At 42.3% G+C, this 15,253-nt stretch overlaps 2 protein-coding genes across 3 annotated transcripts in view; one reads left to right on the forward strand and one right to left on the reverse strand.

Moving 5' to 3' along the window:
* Rai14 (retinoic acid induced 14) overlaps nucleotides 1-7,988 on the reverse strand; it is a 137,174-nt gene extending 129,186 nt beyond the window's left edge. For both annotated transcript variants that reach the window (XM_026390127.2, XM_026390126.2), the window contains exon 1: nucleotides 7,321-7,988. The gene's annotated coding sequence lies outside the window, so the exon portion shown is untranslated. The remainder of the gene's footprint in view (nucleotides 1-7,320) is intronic.
* Nucleotides 6,160-8,057, forward strand: LOC144255457 (uncharacterized). The gene is made up of 2 exons (XM_077800160.1): nucleotides 6,160-6,902; nucleotides 7,983-8,057. The coding sequence occupies exons 1-2, from the start codon at nucleotides 6,503-6,505 to the stop codon at nucleotides 8,012-8,014; spliced, it is 432 nt and encodes a 143-aa protein (XP_077656286.1). The 5' UTR covers nucleotides 6,160-6,502; the 3' UTR covers nucleotides 8,015-8,057.
* The last annotated feature ends 7,196 nt before the right edge of the window (nucleotides 8,058-15,253 follow it).

The following is a 15,253-nucleotide window of genomic DNA, read 5'->3' on the forward strand; positions in this document are numbered from 1 at the left end:
ACTTCACAAAAGGATGTTTTGCTCTGCAAGAACAGATATTCTACTGAGGTTCAGCTCTCCAACTAGGGAATGTGGCCTATCTTTTCCTGGGCTCCACTGGCCCTCATCAGTTGGGAGGCCAAGATGAGAAAGGAGAAATAGGGAGTGAGTTGGGATATTTCCTCACTGGGCTGAACACTGAAAGGCCTAACCTGTGAGCCAAGGAGAGCTGTCAGGTGCAGCCTAGGGTATTTCCATTCCTTCCTACAATAAAGCTAGGAAGCTACTGCTGCTATCTGGGGAAAGGCCCAACTCCAGACCAAGAGATATGTTAGTCTTGGGCAAGGGCAAGAAGCTCAAGGCCCATCCTTTGAATTCTCCACATCTCTGTGAAACAGTCATACCACAGAGCCATGCTTTATTACTTCTAATAGTATTTTATTGCACCCAGTAGAAATAGCTACTAAAAATGCTCAACATTATAGACTGGTTGGTATAACAACCAGTGACTTGTTTTCCAATTGAGGGACTAAAACTGAAAATTACTGCTTTTTACTCAAATATGTCAGGTCATCCAGCTGTCCTGGGAGACAGTAGCACATGACAGAAAACAGATCCCTCTAAATTATAATTCTTTACCCTTCAGAGGTGGCTACTAAAGGAAACAGGAGAAACACACAAAGTTTTCAGGTACATTCAATAGATCTCAGGTTCTTTATCTAAATATCCCAAAGAGGGCCAGAAATGGCCTTAAGGCAGAGAGTTCCAAGAACTTTTTGAAACTGATAAAAATTATGAACATATAGCATCATCTGAAATAAGCAAATTTCTCCCAGGGGAAAACAGCCCAGAAACTGCATCTGAATTGCAAAAACTGTCCACCTATGACTTAAAAATATTTCAGATTCATTGCTACATGATTGTGCTTCATTTGCAAAATATATTCCCCTTGAAGAGAAATACTTTACTTGTCTCCCCTACCCCCATGAAAAATAAAGAGTTATTGGGCCACGTATCCCCACTGGTGAACTCTGCCGCGGCTTTCTGGCTGGTCTACCGCTTTAGCCAGCAAAGCAACTGGTCAGGGACAGTGAAAGTGAAAAGAGGTAGAAGCAAGCTGTTGCTGCTTTTAATTTTAGAGTTATTTAGCTCTTTACAAAGAAAGAAAAAGCATTCTAGATATTCTAGAACATTCTAGAAATCATGAAGAAAAAAACAAAAAGACTTCTTTTATCAATAGCAATACCCAATGGGGATAAGAAAATTAGGCTGAGGTTTAAAAAGCCAATAAACAAATATATTATTGCAATATAATACATGATTATGAGGGAAAATGATATAGTACATAATGAATAGCTTATTTTGGGTTACTTGGTAATAAACATTAGTGTTCACAAAGTATAAATTAAGAAAAATATATGAAAAGAAAAGGAGTCCTTGCATTTCTTCTTCTGAACAGTGAGTTTCTTGGACTAAAACCAACTTTTCTTACATTTGGGATCTACCTATTTAGAATCAAGGAAGAGTCCTTTATAATTTCCAGTGAATGTCATTTTTAGTGAATGTCCAGAAAGGACTAGACAAGATCACAGATAAGATTAGAGGAGCAGATGAGGTGATATTTAAAAACAAATAACGATAAACAGCTAGTGAAACAGACAAAACAATGTACAAACTTCCCCCAACTAGGGGACATGGAGGGGAGGTGTTCCTTTCACTTCTTCTGAGCTTCAACTTGCATTTTGCTGCTGGCTCTCTGTACTCCTCTACCTTCTGATTGTTGTTTATGTCCTCAAGACCAGATGACTCTACGTCTGAGAGCCACCATCTCGGGGTTAGTGACCTCTGGAACACTTACGTGTATCTACTTCAGTAAGCTAATAACTATGACTGATACTCTACTGGACACATAGAATATAGAGTTAAAGAATGAGGTACACTTCCTTCAATTAAGTAGAAGAATGCTCTGTTTGTAAATACATGGCTAAGTCTGCAAAATTACTTTTTTAAAATGCTGAATTTACTGGCATCCATCAGTGAATATGATGTTCAAGACTAGATTAGATTTTGTTCATTGTAGATGGCTGGACTTAGGAAACAGGAGATACCTATACTTTCCAATGCAAGGGTAACTATAAACCAAGACAAGGAATCCTTTTGATTATGCTGCACTTTACTAATAAATCATATAATCCTATACATATAGTTTTCAGCTTTAGAATCAAGGAAGCCTATCTTGATCCATAATATTCTGATTTCTTTCACTGTCATTGTATTTCAGAGGATAAAATAGATATACTCTAGTGAATTTTAATGAAGAGGCACTCTTCTTATTTAAAACATATTTTTGAAAAATAATATAGCTGACCAAAGTAATCTAAGTTCTTTGAATTTAAAATTGATCAATTTCACTTTTTCATTCAACAGATAGCCAAGAGACCCTAAATTACCCTAGATATTTGTTGGGGAATTAAATAATAAATGCAGCTGGACCTAGACCTTATTACTCAGTAGGTATATCTGTATAGCTAACCGCAAGAAACATCAATAGGTATACCTATGTAGCTAATCGGAAGAAAATCTAGTCTCATTTCCTTATCACCCACTTAAAACATACCCAAGAGGCTTTGGTATATTTAGCTTTGTTTTGTCAAGTCTTATACTCATCATGCAAAGTAAAGAAAATTCAGTTGGCTTTTACAAAACAATGCACAACACTGTGACAGTGAATGCTTTCTGTGCCATGAATTAAGGAATTTACAATGTGACAGTTCTTAAGAATATTTCTAGGTACTTACAACACATGGGTTGTTCCTAGATCTTCTAATTAAGGTCATTACCCTGTCTTTACTCCCAAGATACCATTAGAAATGAAGACACAGGCTGGGGTTGTGGTTCAGTGGTAGAGCACTCGCTTAGCATGCATGAGGCACTGGGTTCGATCCTCAGTACCACATAAAAATAAAATAAAGGTTATTGTGTTCACTTGCAACTAAAAAAACAAACATTTTTAAAAATTAATGAAGACACAAAGTCAGGATAATGATGAATATACCCTATGATGATTCAGAGAAATATTCATTCATAGAAATCCAGTGTGGCTGCTATTTTTGGAGATGGTTGCTGGCCTGTTTGGACAGATGTTTTCTGTGGAACGGGGGGGTCAGCATCCCACCATTATACACCCTCCATATAAACTACACTGGAAAACTAGGTTATCGGGAAAAAGGAAGGTGAGCATGCTACCAAGCACCATGTTATCATGTCTTTCTTTGAATTCAGGTTTAGAGAAAATGTTGGATTAAAAAAAAATCCATGGGATTTATTCATGGATTTAAACAGAGTAGTTTCTTAAAAACATGGTTTTTACCCTGTTAGAACCTATAAATATGACATTTGGGGATCTCAGTTACAGCCATGAAACAACCAATATCATTAGGTAATTCTGATATATACTAAAAGAGAAATTTCAAGTTGAAAATCACAACAAAGAGTATTATATTCCTTTATTCATCAAATAATTGAGTACCTACTATGTGCTGACACTGTTCTAGCCACTAGGGATATATCAGTGAATAAGAGAGATAAAGTCTCTGCTATCATGGACTTTTATAATATGGAAAAGACCAGCAATGCTAACATAAATTATTTGGCAACGTGGATAAGTATCATAGAGGAAAACCCAGAAGGAAGAGATATCAAAAAAATCCAGCAGGAAAAGAGATGTCTGATTAAACACCTCAGCGGGGGAGGGCACAGACACGTAGGTACTAGAGGAAGAGCTCTCTAGGCAGAGGGAACAGCAAATGTAAAGGCTCAGAGGATGGAATATGCCTGGCTGTTTGAAGATATAATAATGTGTGCCTTAAACTCCTTCCAGTTTAAGGGGTTACCATTGGGGCAAAATATATCCCTAACACAGCCACATTTTCATAAACTCTTAGGGCAGGAATGTGCCTTTGGAACTGCTTCCTCAACCCCTTACTCTCACCAAGGAAGAAATGAGGAAGAGGAGATTGAGTGAGTAATCCAAGAAGACACAACCAACAACTAGCTGAGAAAGGCTTTAGAACAAAGGATGCCAAACTCAGCACAATGGTTTTTGCCTTATGTTTTGACCTTTTAATGAAGAGGCACTCTTCTTATTTAAAACATATTTTTGAAAAATAAAATAATATAGCTAACCAATGTAAGCTAAGTTCTTTGAGTTTAAAATTGATCAATTTCACTTTTTTCATTCAACAGATAGCCAAGAGACTGTAAATAACTCTAAATATTTGTTGGGGAATTAAATAATAAATGCAGCTGGGCCTAGACCTTATTATTCAGCAACTAACTATATAGGCATGAAACAGAGAAAATCTGTGCACAAAGGGACCTGTTTCAGGATGTGTATTGTACCACTGTTTGTTATTGTAACAGATTTCCCCTCAGCAGAAAAAGGTGCTTGTAACAGTGAAAAATTGGAAACTCCTAATTTTCTCTTGGCAAGGGAATGAGTAGACTATAATTTATTTGTACACTAGAATTCTCTATAGCAGCTAACACGAATAAAGATCTACATGTACCTCAAAAAAAACATAATGAGAAGTTTAAAAATGCAATGCTGTATGTATATGGAATCATGCCATTTATGTAAAATGCTAAACACAAACACATATATTCTGGGGGATATATAATACACAGAAGTACCAAGCGTGTTTGAGAACTGTGTGTAGTAACTCTGTATTAGTGGTTCCTTGGAACTGGAGGAAGAGGAGGAGGGATGGGTAAAAAAAAAAAAAAAAACTGAGTTGCAGTTTATTTTATTGAGGGAGGGGGCATATTAAGCAACTCTTAAACCTAGGCAGTAAAACATGAATGCCTTGCTGTATTCTTTTTTGATGTATGTTTGAAATATTTCAGATTTCTTTTTATTTCAGAAGAAAGGAAAAAACAAAAAGTTATGTACCACACTCCAAGGGAATTGCCCTTAACTCCAAATCTCAGTTTCTTCACTTTTAAAGAATGGGAGCTGCTGGCGGTGGCGCATGCCTTTAATCCCAGAGGCTCCTGAGGCTGAGGAAGGAGGATCAAAAGTTCAAAGCCAGCTTCAGCAACTTAGCGAGACCCTAAGCAACTTAGCAAGACCCTGTCTCAAAATAAAATATAAAAAAGAGCTAAAGACATTGCTCAGTGGTTAAGTGCCCCTGGGTTCTATCCCCTGTGCAAACAAACAAACATGGGGGCTGGTGTGCAGGAAGCTTGGGGTATAGCTCAGAGTATGTGCTTAGCATGCCTCAGGAACTGTGTTGATACCTAGCAACAAAAAATAGCAAAGAGGAATGGTAGGTGTACCTATCTCTAAGATGCATTTAGAAACAGCAGTCTGGAAACAGAATTTCATTGTCAGAGTACAGTACCAGTGGGCGGGGACATATCATATATATCATATCATATTCATTCTTCCATTGAATTTCCAAAGGCTCTGCATCCATTCTTCTTACTCAATTTCATAGATAAGAGTAAAAAAAATTCAACTGGTTTTAACCACCATCACTACTCTCAAAAAGTCATAAAAGGAATATGTGTTGTAGCTCTGTAGTAGAGTGCTAGAATGTCCAAGGCCCTGGATTTGATCCCCAGCTTGGGGTAGGAAGGGCTATAAAACAAATTTAAGGAATGTACTTAAAATGGAAAATGCTACAATAAATTCATTAATGAAGCATTTCAGTGAATACAGATTAAAGTCGTGTGACAGCCCATGCTCTCTTACATCTCTTAAGCAAACACTGGTTAAAACATTAACAACTGGATACATTTCTTCCGATAAAACCAATTGTCTTATAATACCAAGGAAGAAAACATCTTACCTGTTAGTTATCATTTTAAAAATATTATCGAATTATATTCATCAGTAATAAAACTCACAGCCACGCGAGTGAACAGGGCTGAGCAAGCCGCAGATAGAGCTATCAAAATCCAGCCTCCCTGTGATTCAGTCTTTTTTCTCCAACTCAGTCAAACCAGGGAGGTGTGAGACTTGGCGCTAAAGAGCTTCTGCTAAGTCCTACTGAAAGACAAAACCAGCTCCTCTCTTTGCCTGGTCTTTTAGGCCTTAAGGTCACATTCCCCAGAGAGCAAGCTATTTTTTTCCTCCCCATCCCAGGCAGCTCGGTACTCTACTCTCTGGGAAGGGAATCCCAGGCAAATCACCTGTGAGTCTACTGCGAAGGGAAGCCGCAGGTCCGAGCTGAGCGGCCTGGAATCCGCAGATTTGCCCCCATCAGCACTGCAAACAAAGTTGCGCCGAGCTGAGCTCCTTGGAAAAGAAAGGGAAGCCTGAACACACAGCCCCTGCCCAGGCCTTCTCGTCGCACTGGGCTCCATTTATCTTCATCTCCCGTCTGTTGCCTCTTCAGGTTTTGAGGCCCCCTTTCTCCAGAAGGGGATATGAAGCCCAAAGGGGGTTAAGAAACGAACGCTGCAAACTGCAAAATCTAAACCGTGGACACAAGCTGCCCCAGCCGGCAGCGAAAGGAAGATGAGTCAAAGATGCCGCCCTCCCGGGTCGGGGTCGCGGGAGATGGCGGGAGCCCCTCTGGCGGCTCCACATCCTCCTCTTTCCCAAAGTCCCAGCTACCGCGAGTCTGCCTCACTCCAGCATCCCTCCTCCCCGCCTCCTCGGATCCGCGGCGAGTATAGGGACAAGGGGGCCGTGGGCAGGGGGCTGTGGCAGGCTCGAAGTGGTCTCTTCTGCGCCCTTCGGCCAGCTGAGCGGCTCTCGGGCGTCAGAAAAAGAACAATAGCGGTCCCTGGGTCTCGCGGAGCCGCGGAGTCCCCAGCTCACACCTCCTGCCCAGCTCCTCCAAGTTCGGCAGGGAGGCGGGTCGAGCCCCGAAGCAGGGACCTGGGGGAGCGGGACGCCGGGAAGGGCGACGCAGGTGGGCAGGGTGCTGAGCCAGGGCGCGCCCGGGTCTGGTCATTCATTCCCACCGGCTCCCTCCGCAGAACCCGAGCTCGGCCCTGCCCCAGCCCGCCGGCGAGTCGCGGGGCGGAGCGGGGCGGGAGGAGGAGGACCCCCTTTTCCTAACTTGGCCGGTCCTCCCTCTCTCTCTCTCCCCAGATCCCCGCCACCCTCCTCTTCCCCGGGTCCCATCTGTCCTCCGCGGACAGTCGGCGGCGGGCGCGGACCGGGCGCTGCTGGCGGGACCCTGGCTGCCGCCCGCTAAGCCGCTAAGCCCCGGGCCGTCCGCCGCGCCTCGCCGCCTCCCTGGCCCCAGCTCCAGACACAAAGGAGGGGACCCCGCGGGCCGGGACCCCGCGCCGGGAGCCTCGCAACTCTCGGCGACGCGCACTCACCCCATCGAGGCGGCGGCTCCCGGGCCCTGCTGGCTGCGCCACCCCGCCCGCGGCTTCCCCAGGAAAACGCGGCCGCCGCGCTCGCTTCCTGTCGGCTTCCTGCGCCTCCGTCCCTCCTCCTTCCCGCTGCGGGGGTCAGTGGGCGCCGCGGCTCCCTGGCTGGGCCGGCGGGGCGGGGGCAGCGGCAGCACTACCACGTGGCCGCCGGGCGCCGGCCCCCGCCGACCTGGATCCAGGGGGAGCGGGAAGGGAGGTGCTAGCCATTCCCCTCCCCTTCAGCCCAGCGCGGCCCCAAATTCCGTGAGTCAGGTGACCCGGCCCGGAGCTCCGGTCGGGACCTACGGGGGTGCTCCCGCCGGCGAGTCTCCCCGCGCGCCCTAGGCGTCCCTGGCCTGCCTTTAGTCTGTGCGGATCGTGGGACCCTTCTCCGTGGATCCGTGTCATCATCTTAACCTGAAGTTCGTAGAGCCACCCGGGCTCCGACCCCTGGATGGGATGAGATCCCAAAGAGTGCTCATTTCTGATCCACTTCTAAAGTCGTTTTTGATCGTGGAGGATGTTGAAAGTAACTGATCCAAGCCCCCTTCTAACCAGAATCGGGTCGGTTACATTTCCGAAAATTATTGAACAGAAAGTAAACTAAAATGTGTTCATTTTCTCAGGACTGAAGCAATTGGTTGGAGTCTGTCTCTGACACTCATCAGGTGGCAAGAAAGAACTAACTACCAGCGTTAAGTAGTTCTTCGCTTAGGAGTTGAAAGGGAGACATCTACAGCCTGAACTGACTGGCCACATGAGCAGTGGGAACCGGCTAAGGGCTCAAGGCCCCAGACCCCTACAGCCTCTCTCCTTTAGCTCGCTAGGACCTGGACTTTGAACCCTGATGGAGTCCTCCAATAATTCCGAGGATTTCAAAGCTCCCCACCTACTCATCTAATTTGGCCCGGTCTTTCCATGCATTCTAGCCATGCTAACCAGCTAGGACTTACAAAGTTTTATTCACCAAAGCTCCACACTTCTGGTTAGTGCTGCATCCTTTACACAAGGAGAAAGCTTTCTAGAATAAATAAATGGTATGATACTTCCTGGGATCTACTGTAAATCATCTGCTTAAGACGAAAAACAGCCATTCCAACAAAAAGTGAAATTCACCCTGACAGTTCAGTTTAAAATGTCTTTGGCCATATCTTAACTACTATAGATCAGACTTTTATCTGCTCCTTCCCCTAGTCCCATCCCTCCAAGGGAACTGCCTGTCTTAGCTTTCATAGGTGAACTTGCCAAATAGGAAACAAAAGCTGCCTAACTAGCGGAGTGGTCTTCACTTCCTAAAGTCATGAATCAAAGATCCTCAGGGAAGAGGTTAACCCCCAGTTTAAAGCAAGATTCATGCTCCTTTTCTTGTCTTTTATCCCTTTCTCTAATAAAAGCACACTCTAAAAGAAATGTGAACTAGCAAGTCATTTTTTCTTCTGTTGTTAAATGCTGACAATTTCAACAATATAATTCTTCCTCACAGTTCATGTTAATGAGGTACTGTACCCTACAGAACTGAGCATTGCTATATATGAGTTTTCTCCTTTGCTTTTAGCATGTCAGTCTTGTTTAGGCAGAAGCAGATGGGAAGATAGGACTTGGTTCAGAGTAATCAAAGCTGCTTTGGAAATTTAACCTGTAGGAACAGTTGACAAGTTGAAGGAGTTAAAATATTAAACCAAATTAAATGTAATTGCCTAAGGCAGGTTGATCAGCCTTTGATTTACAGAAACCCTGACCCTTATCTATTTATCTGTCCCAACCACCTCCAGAGAGTCTATGTCAGCTCCCTGGCTCCCAGGGGAGGCTCCTGTGCTGTGCCCTTTAGTTGATAACAACGCCACCCTCCCACATCAGCAAGTCTAACCTGGGTGAGGGACTCTTGTGGAGGGAAGGACTCTTGCTTGTTGGTTGTGCCAAGCTCCTCTTGCAGATTACCCTTTTGGAAACTCTAAACAAACCTACTACTCTCCAGTCTGTACCTTCAGACAGCTGAAATTCTGCCTCCTGCAAGGGAATTATTGGTTAAGTGTAGGATTAGACATAGTTTTCTCATTGCTTTGTTTTGTTGTCCAGACCTTTTAGAAATACTAATTGGGTTCTGGATACATTGACTATGACCTCAGATGGAGACCAGATCCAGAGAAAAGATTTGAATGAAGGCAGCAAGAATAAAATGACCATGTATAAGCAGTGGTAAAAACCTTTCAGGGGAACAGCATGTTACATTCCTTTATCCAAAGTCTCTAACTGTGGTGCAATGTGTATTACAATGAATACTAAGACTTATTCCCCATGATGGTGCAATTAAGATCTTTTAAGAGGTAAGGAAGAGCATGAGGAAAAGATTAACATTAAACAAAGACGAGTTGGGGGAGAGAAAGGGAGAGAGAAGGGAAAGCATATGGAAATGGTAGGAGACCCTCAATGTTACACAAAATTACATAGAAGAGGATGTGAGGGGAAAGGGGGGGGGAAACAAGGGACAGAATTGAACAACAGCAGATGAGGTAGAGAGGGATGATGGGTGGGGAGGGGAGGGGGGATAGTAGGGGATAGGAAAGGTAGCAGAATACAACAGTCACTAATATGCCATTAAAGATGTGACTGTGTAACCCATGTGATTCTGCAATTTGTATTTGGGGTAAAAATGGGAGTTCATAACCCAATTGAGTCAAATGTATAAAAGATGATATATCATGAGCTTTGTAATGTTTTGAACAACCAATAAAAAAATATTAAAAAAAAGAGAATAATTAGCAAATGGGAAAAAAAAGCAATGGTCTAAAAAAAAAAAAAAAGGTAGGTCTTAGTGAGATGTCTGTCTTTAGGTCCTAGGGTGCCATGCCTTTGAAGGGCATAATGGACCCAGGTCTCTTTCTCTTTCTCTTTGCTTCCTGGCCATGAGGTGAGCAGTTTTGCTCTGCCACTTGCTCCTGCCATGATGTGCTGCCTCACAACAGGCCCAGAAGCAACAGGTCTAATTGATAATGAACTGGAACTTCTAAAAATGTTAGCTAAAATAAACCTTTTCTCTTTACAACTTATCTCAGGTATTTGGTAATAGTGAAAGGAAACTAATAATCAGGATTTCACTACACTTCTGGGTTGAGTTAGAAGCATCAAGATTGAGATAATGGTGAGCTATTGGATGCAGTCCAGAAAATGGAACAAAAACACAAATAACAGAATTAGAAGGTTGGAGGAAGATAACCTACACACACACACACACACACACACACACACACACTCATAAGCACACCAAAACATATATAGAAAAAAAAACTTATTTTTTTTTTCCAGGGGATGTTTCAATAAGTAAAAACTAGCTCAGGAGACACTGATAAAATAACTTCAGTATTGCTTTTCATAGTTTAGCTATACCATAGTAATAAAGCAGCCAGTAAACACTAATTAGCCCATGGGTTTTTTACTTGTCAGAAAGCCAGCAGAGATTTCTCCAAGGGTAGGTTACTATCCTCCCTATTGCAGTGAAGCTGTATACCTGCTCAGGAGATGAGGCTAAGATGTTCGACAATACATTCCAAAGCCCTGTCTCAGTGTTTTGCTTACAGAGTGTGACGGAGAAGCTAAGCACCTCAACCTTGGCATTACAGACCTGATGAGACCTTGAGATTCTCTGGCCTGTCATCACATAAATCCTCAGAGCCATGCTGTCTGGTGTGGTAGTCACAAACTACCTGTGGCCCCTGGGCATTTGAAAAGTTGCCAGTATGCATAGAGATGTGTTATAAATGCAAACTACGCCAGATTTCTAAGAATTAGTAAGAATTTTTAAAAAGTAATACTTTTATATCATGTATAGAAATGGTAATAGAATTTTTAGTTGTAGTTGGACACAATGCCTTTATTTTATTTATTGTTATGTGGTGCTGAATATCAAACCTAGTGCCTCGCACATGCTAGGTGCGCACTCTACCACTGAGCCACAACCCCAGCCCCAGAAATTGTAATCGTTTTTATATTATTAACACTAATTTTACCTATTTCTTTTTACTTTAAAATGTGATTGCTAGAAAATTAAAAACTTTTCAGTTTACATTATATTTCTATTTGGTAGCACTGATAGAGAGGCTAATGTTAGTAACTATCACACATTTAGCATCTACTTTACACCAGGCACTTTTCTAAGTGATACATACATTAGCCATAGTGACCATGTACTTAATTGTCCAATCTGGGACACTTTACAGATTCTAAGCCAAGCCAAATACTAAGTAAGACAAAAGGCAAAAACCAGAACTGCCCGGAGTCACCCAAATGTTAGGTCACTTAATCTTTACATTAACCTGATGAATATTATTATCCCCTTTGGGCACTAATGGAGGGAACTGTGGCACAGAGAGAGTAAGTAACTTGCCCAAAGACACACAACTAGTAAGTGTCTGTGTTGGGGTTCAAACTAGGGCAGTCTGGTTCCAGAGCCTTTGTTCTTTTTTTGTTGTTGTTGTTTTTGTTTTTATTTTTATAATTATTTATTTATTTATTTAGTTAGTTGTAGGTGGACACATTATCCTTACTCTATTTATATGTAGTGCTGAGGTTTGAACCCAGTGCCTCACACAAAGGCTCTGTGGGCTACCTCTCTGTTAGGAGGTAAATGCTCCACCGCTGAGCTACAAACCCAGCCCACAGAGCCTTTGTTCTTAACTGCTGCTTAGGAGTTAATATGGATTGAGGACTAATAGGGGCAAAGTTTTTCTTGATCCACACAGCAACTTGGATGTTGTATTATTCTGACTTTACTGATGGATAAACCTAATTTCAAATAGATCCAAAAACTTGACCAAATCAGAGTACACCAAACACTGGAGGCAAGAATCATAGTTTGGCTCTCAGAGTGGTCCTCACCATACTCTATATTGACATCTATCAGGCCATCTCTACTTACAAATGGCTCTTATTAATCTCATTACTTTTCCAACTTCTGGCAGGGAAGTAAATACGAGAGGACTAAACCTTGGTACAGGCAACTAAACATAAAAAACTAAAATATTGATGGTCTCTCCCTTCTATGAAGAAACACTTTAAGATAATCCAAATAGTCATCATGTTATTCAGTTGGTTGTTCCACTGGGAATGTCAGAAATTTCAGAAAATATTCTCCCAATCAAGCAGTGGAGGAAGGTGTTCTACAGAGATCATGAACATCAAAAATTCCATTAGTTAGCCTGGCACAGTGGCACACTCCTGTAATCACAGCAGCTTGGGGGGCTGAGGCAAAAGGATCGCAAGTTCAAAGCCAGCCTCAGCAAAAGCAAGGCCCTAAGCAACTCAGTGAGATCCTATCTCTAAGTAAAATACAAAATAGGGCTGGGGATGTGGCTCAGTAGTCAAGTGCCCCTGAGTTCAGTCCCATATATTCCCACCACCCCTGCCCCTCCCCGCCCACCAAAAAAAAAAAAATCCATTAGTTGATTATCAGAAGACCAAGAAGGGGCTTTCACTAATCTCCAGAATCAGAAGCAACAAGGAGTACAGTAGGTGTGACTTTTCTTGCTTCTCCGGCAGTAGAATACTGTGGTCTCAGCAGCCCATTAAAATCACTTCCTAAAAAAAAAAAAAAAAAAAAAAAAATCACTGAGCATTCCAGTCCTATGTCCCAGGATACTACTTACAATGGTGTGTAGTGGGTCCAGGTACCAATATTTTACACCCTCTCTGTCATCATTACACAGAGTCACTGTGTCACAGTCTGTCCCCATTGTAGTTGGAGTGTCTGGTGCTCAGGCTTGCAAGGAGGGTAAAATTAGGTAACCAGAGTAGCATGATTCTTGCAATGGCTTGCAGAAATTTGTGCTCCAGAAAGATTGCTTGAAAGAATGATTCTGAATTAAGTTGCTATTTTTTGTTGGTCTGGTATGTTTTCTGTTATGACATTCAACCTGAACTCCGAGAATCTTTTGTTTCTGTATTGAGATCAGTTTCTTCTTATGAGGCATTTTAATTCACGTTCCTTCCTTATCCTATTGATACACCCATAGTGAATCTGTGCACTATTTTTTCTGATGAGTTACTTTGAGTCTGTAATGGCTTCTTGTGTTTTTCAGCGGCTCCGGAGCCATTTGATTATTATGGTTACTTTCCCATTTTTTGTTTGCTATGACTTTGTCAGCAGAGGATTTGGAACCGATTATTTGTTCTTTTCAAAACTGATGTTTCCACTATGTCAGTGAACACATTTGAGGACTTTTTCCATAGCAGATTGTTCCTGCTTAAGATATTTGACTGCACTACTATGGAGATATTTAATAAAATTGCACAAGTGCTTTGCTTTGTCTTATTACAAATTCCTACAACTACCAAACGGGCACCTCAGGCAGGTTTGTCACATTCAGGATGAGGATTCTTCTGAGTTAAATCTGTCATTCTTCCTTTGCCTTTCAACAGAGTCCTATAGTTTCTTGCTCTAAACTTCCTGAGTTTTAGAATATGTAGATTAAGACCATGGAAATGTTACTGACTGTCTGTTCTGTGACATTCCAGAAGAGGAGAGACTGATGGAGTTAGAGGAGCCAGTGAGTTCTCCGGGAAACATTCCTTTCACAGAGCCAAGCTGGGAGAGGGAAGGTCCACAGAAACCAATGAGGCCCGGAAGAGAGGCCATGGAGTCTCTCTTCCACTTCCTCCCATGGATTCCTGGAACTCCCCGGTACAAAAGCCAAGAAGACAAATTGCCTTCACAATAATAGGCCAGAAAAAGGAGGGAGGGAGGTTTCTGGTGTTAACCATATCAAGGTCACTGTTGGCCAACCAGAGGGGAGTTTGACCTTTTGAATTATGTAATAGGGAAGGGAAATGTAGTTCTTTGAAAGAACCAGAAAACAGAGCAAATTGGCACCGAATCAGGTTAGGAAACCTCTCACCCCAAGACCCAGGGCTCAGGGGCAAAGAGAGGGAGGTGGAGATCTGAGAGGGTCTCATATTTGCTTTGTGGGCTTCTGGGAAATAGTTTAAAGCCTTTTTATTTAAGCTGTGCATCTTAGGAGGACTCCCAACATAATGTGCTCATATGAACAAGTATAACTTACGAGAACATTCCAAGTGTTCCTGCTGTCTCTGATTCTCCCTCCCTAACCAACCACACTGCCTTCTGCCCTGAGTTTGGACATTCTTTCTTGAATGTTTATTTCAAAGGGATGGAAGATGACTAGATGTTAGCAGGGCATTTGGGAGGAATTTTAGAACATCACGTGTGAGGCCAGTTCTGTGGAACGGCAGTAAGAGAGGCCATATCCAGGCAGGATCCTCCCACAGTGGCCTGGAGGGCAGGCTCCTCCACTCTGAAACTGCTGGGCACAACCATAGTTGAACTCTCATTTAATTTCTCTTTGTATTTAAACATGAAGTAAGATGAGAAATGAATTTTTTTTTTAAAAAAGCACACAAAGAAGAAATATTCTGCCATGCAGTAAATTTAAATCTCATTAAGTGGTTTTCCCATTTAATAGCTATGTGTGTAGGGGCAGATTACTTAGTCTCTTTTGACCTTAGTTTTTTCATCTGCAAAATGGGATGACATTAATATGCACCTTGGGGTACTTTGGAAAAGTAATTTATATGAAGCATTCATTCTTTGCTTGGCACAGAGCAAGAATTAAATAGTATGGTTAATTATAAGTAATAGGGAGAAGCATAACAGGGTCATAAAATCTAGGGGGAGAAATAGTGGAATATAGGAAAATTAATTCAACTACAATTAAAAATGTCATAGGCCATAGTTTATAGGGGATTATTTTGCCAAGTCTTGACGGGTAGCTTTACTTACTGACTTTATTTATTGACTGATTTGTAAGGTACGGCCCTGCACTCACAAAGAAATAGGAGACATTCTTGGCCTCAAGGAGCACCTATCCTATTGAGAGAGATGGCATAT

The sequence above is a fragment of the Urocitellus parryii genome, chromosome 1 (assembly GCF_045843805.1).
Source record: "Urocitellus parryii isolate mUroPar1 chromosome 1, mUroPar1.hap1, whole genome shotgun sequence".
In the NCBI taxonomy this organism is placed as follows: Eukaryota; Metazoa; Chordata; class Mammalia; order Rodentia; family Sciuridae; genus Urocitellus; species Urocitellus parryii.

Bases quoted from the DNA above. Each gene is read 5' to 3' on its own strand.
- LOC144255457 (XM_077800160.1), top strand. From the start codon at position 6,503: ATGAGTCAAAGATGCCGCCCTCCCGGGTCGGGGTCGCGGGAGATGGCG. The intron at 6,903-7,982 runs GTGGGCAGGGTG...TCATTTTCTCAG, and splicing joins CGCCGGGAAGGGCGACGCAG to GACTGAAGCAATTGGTTGGA.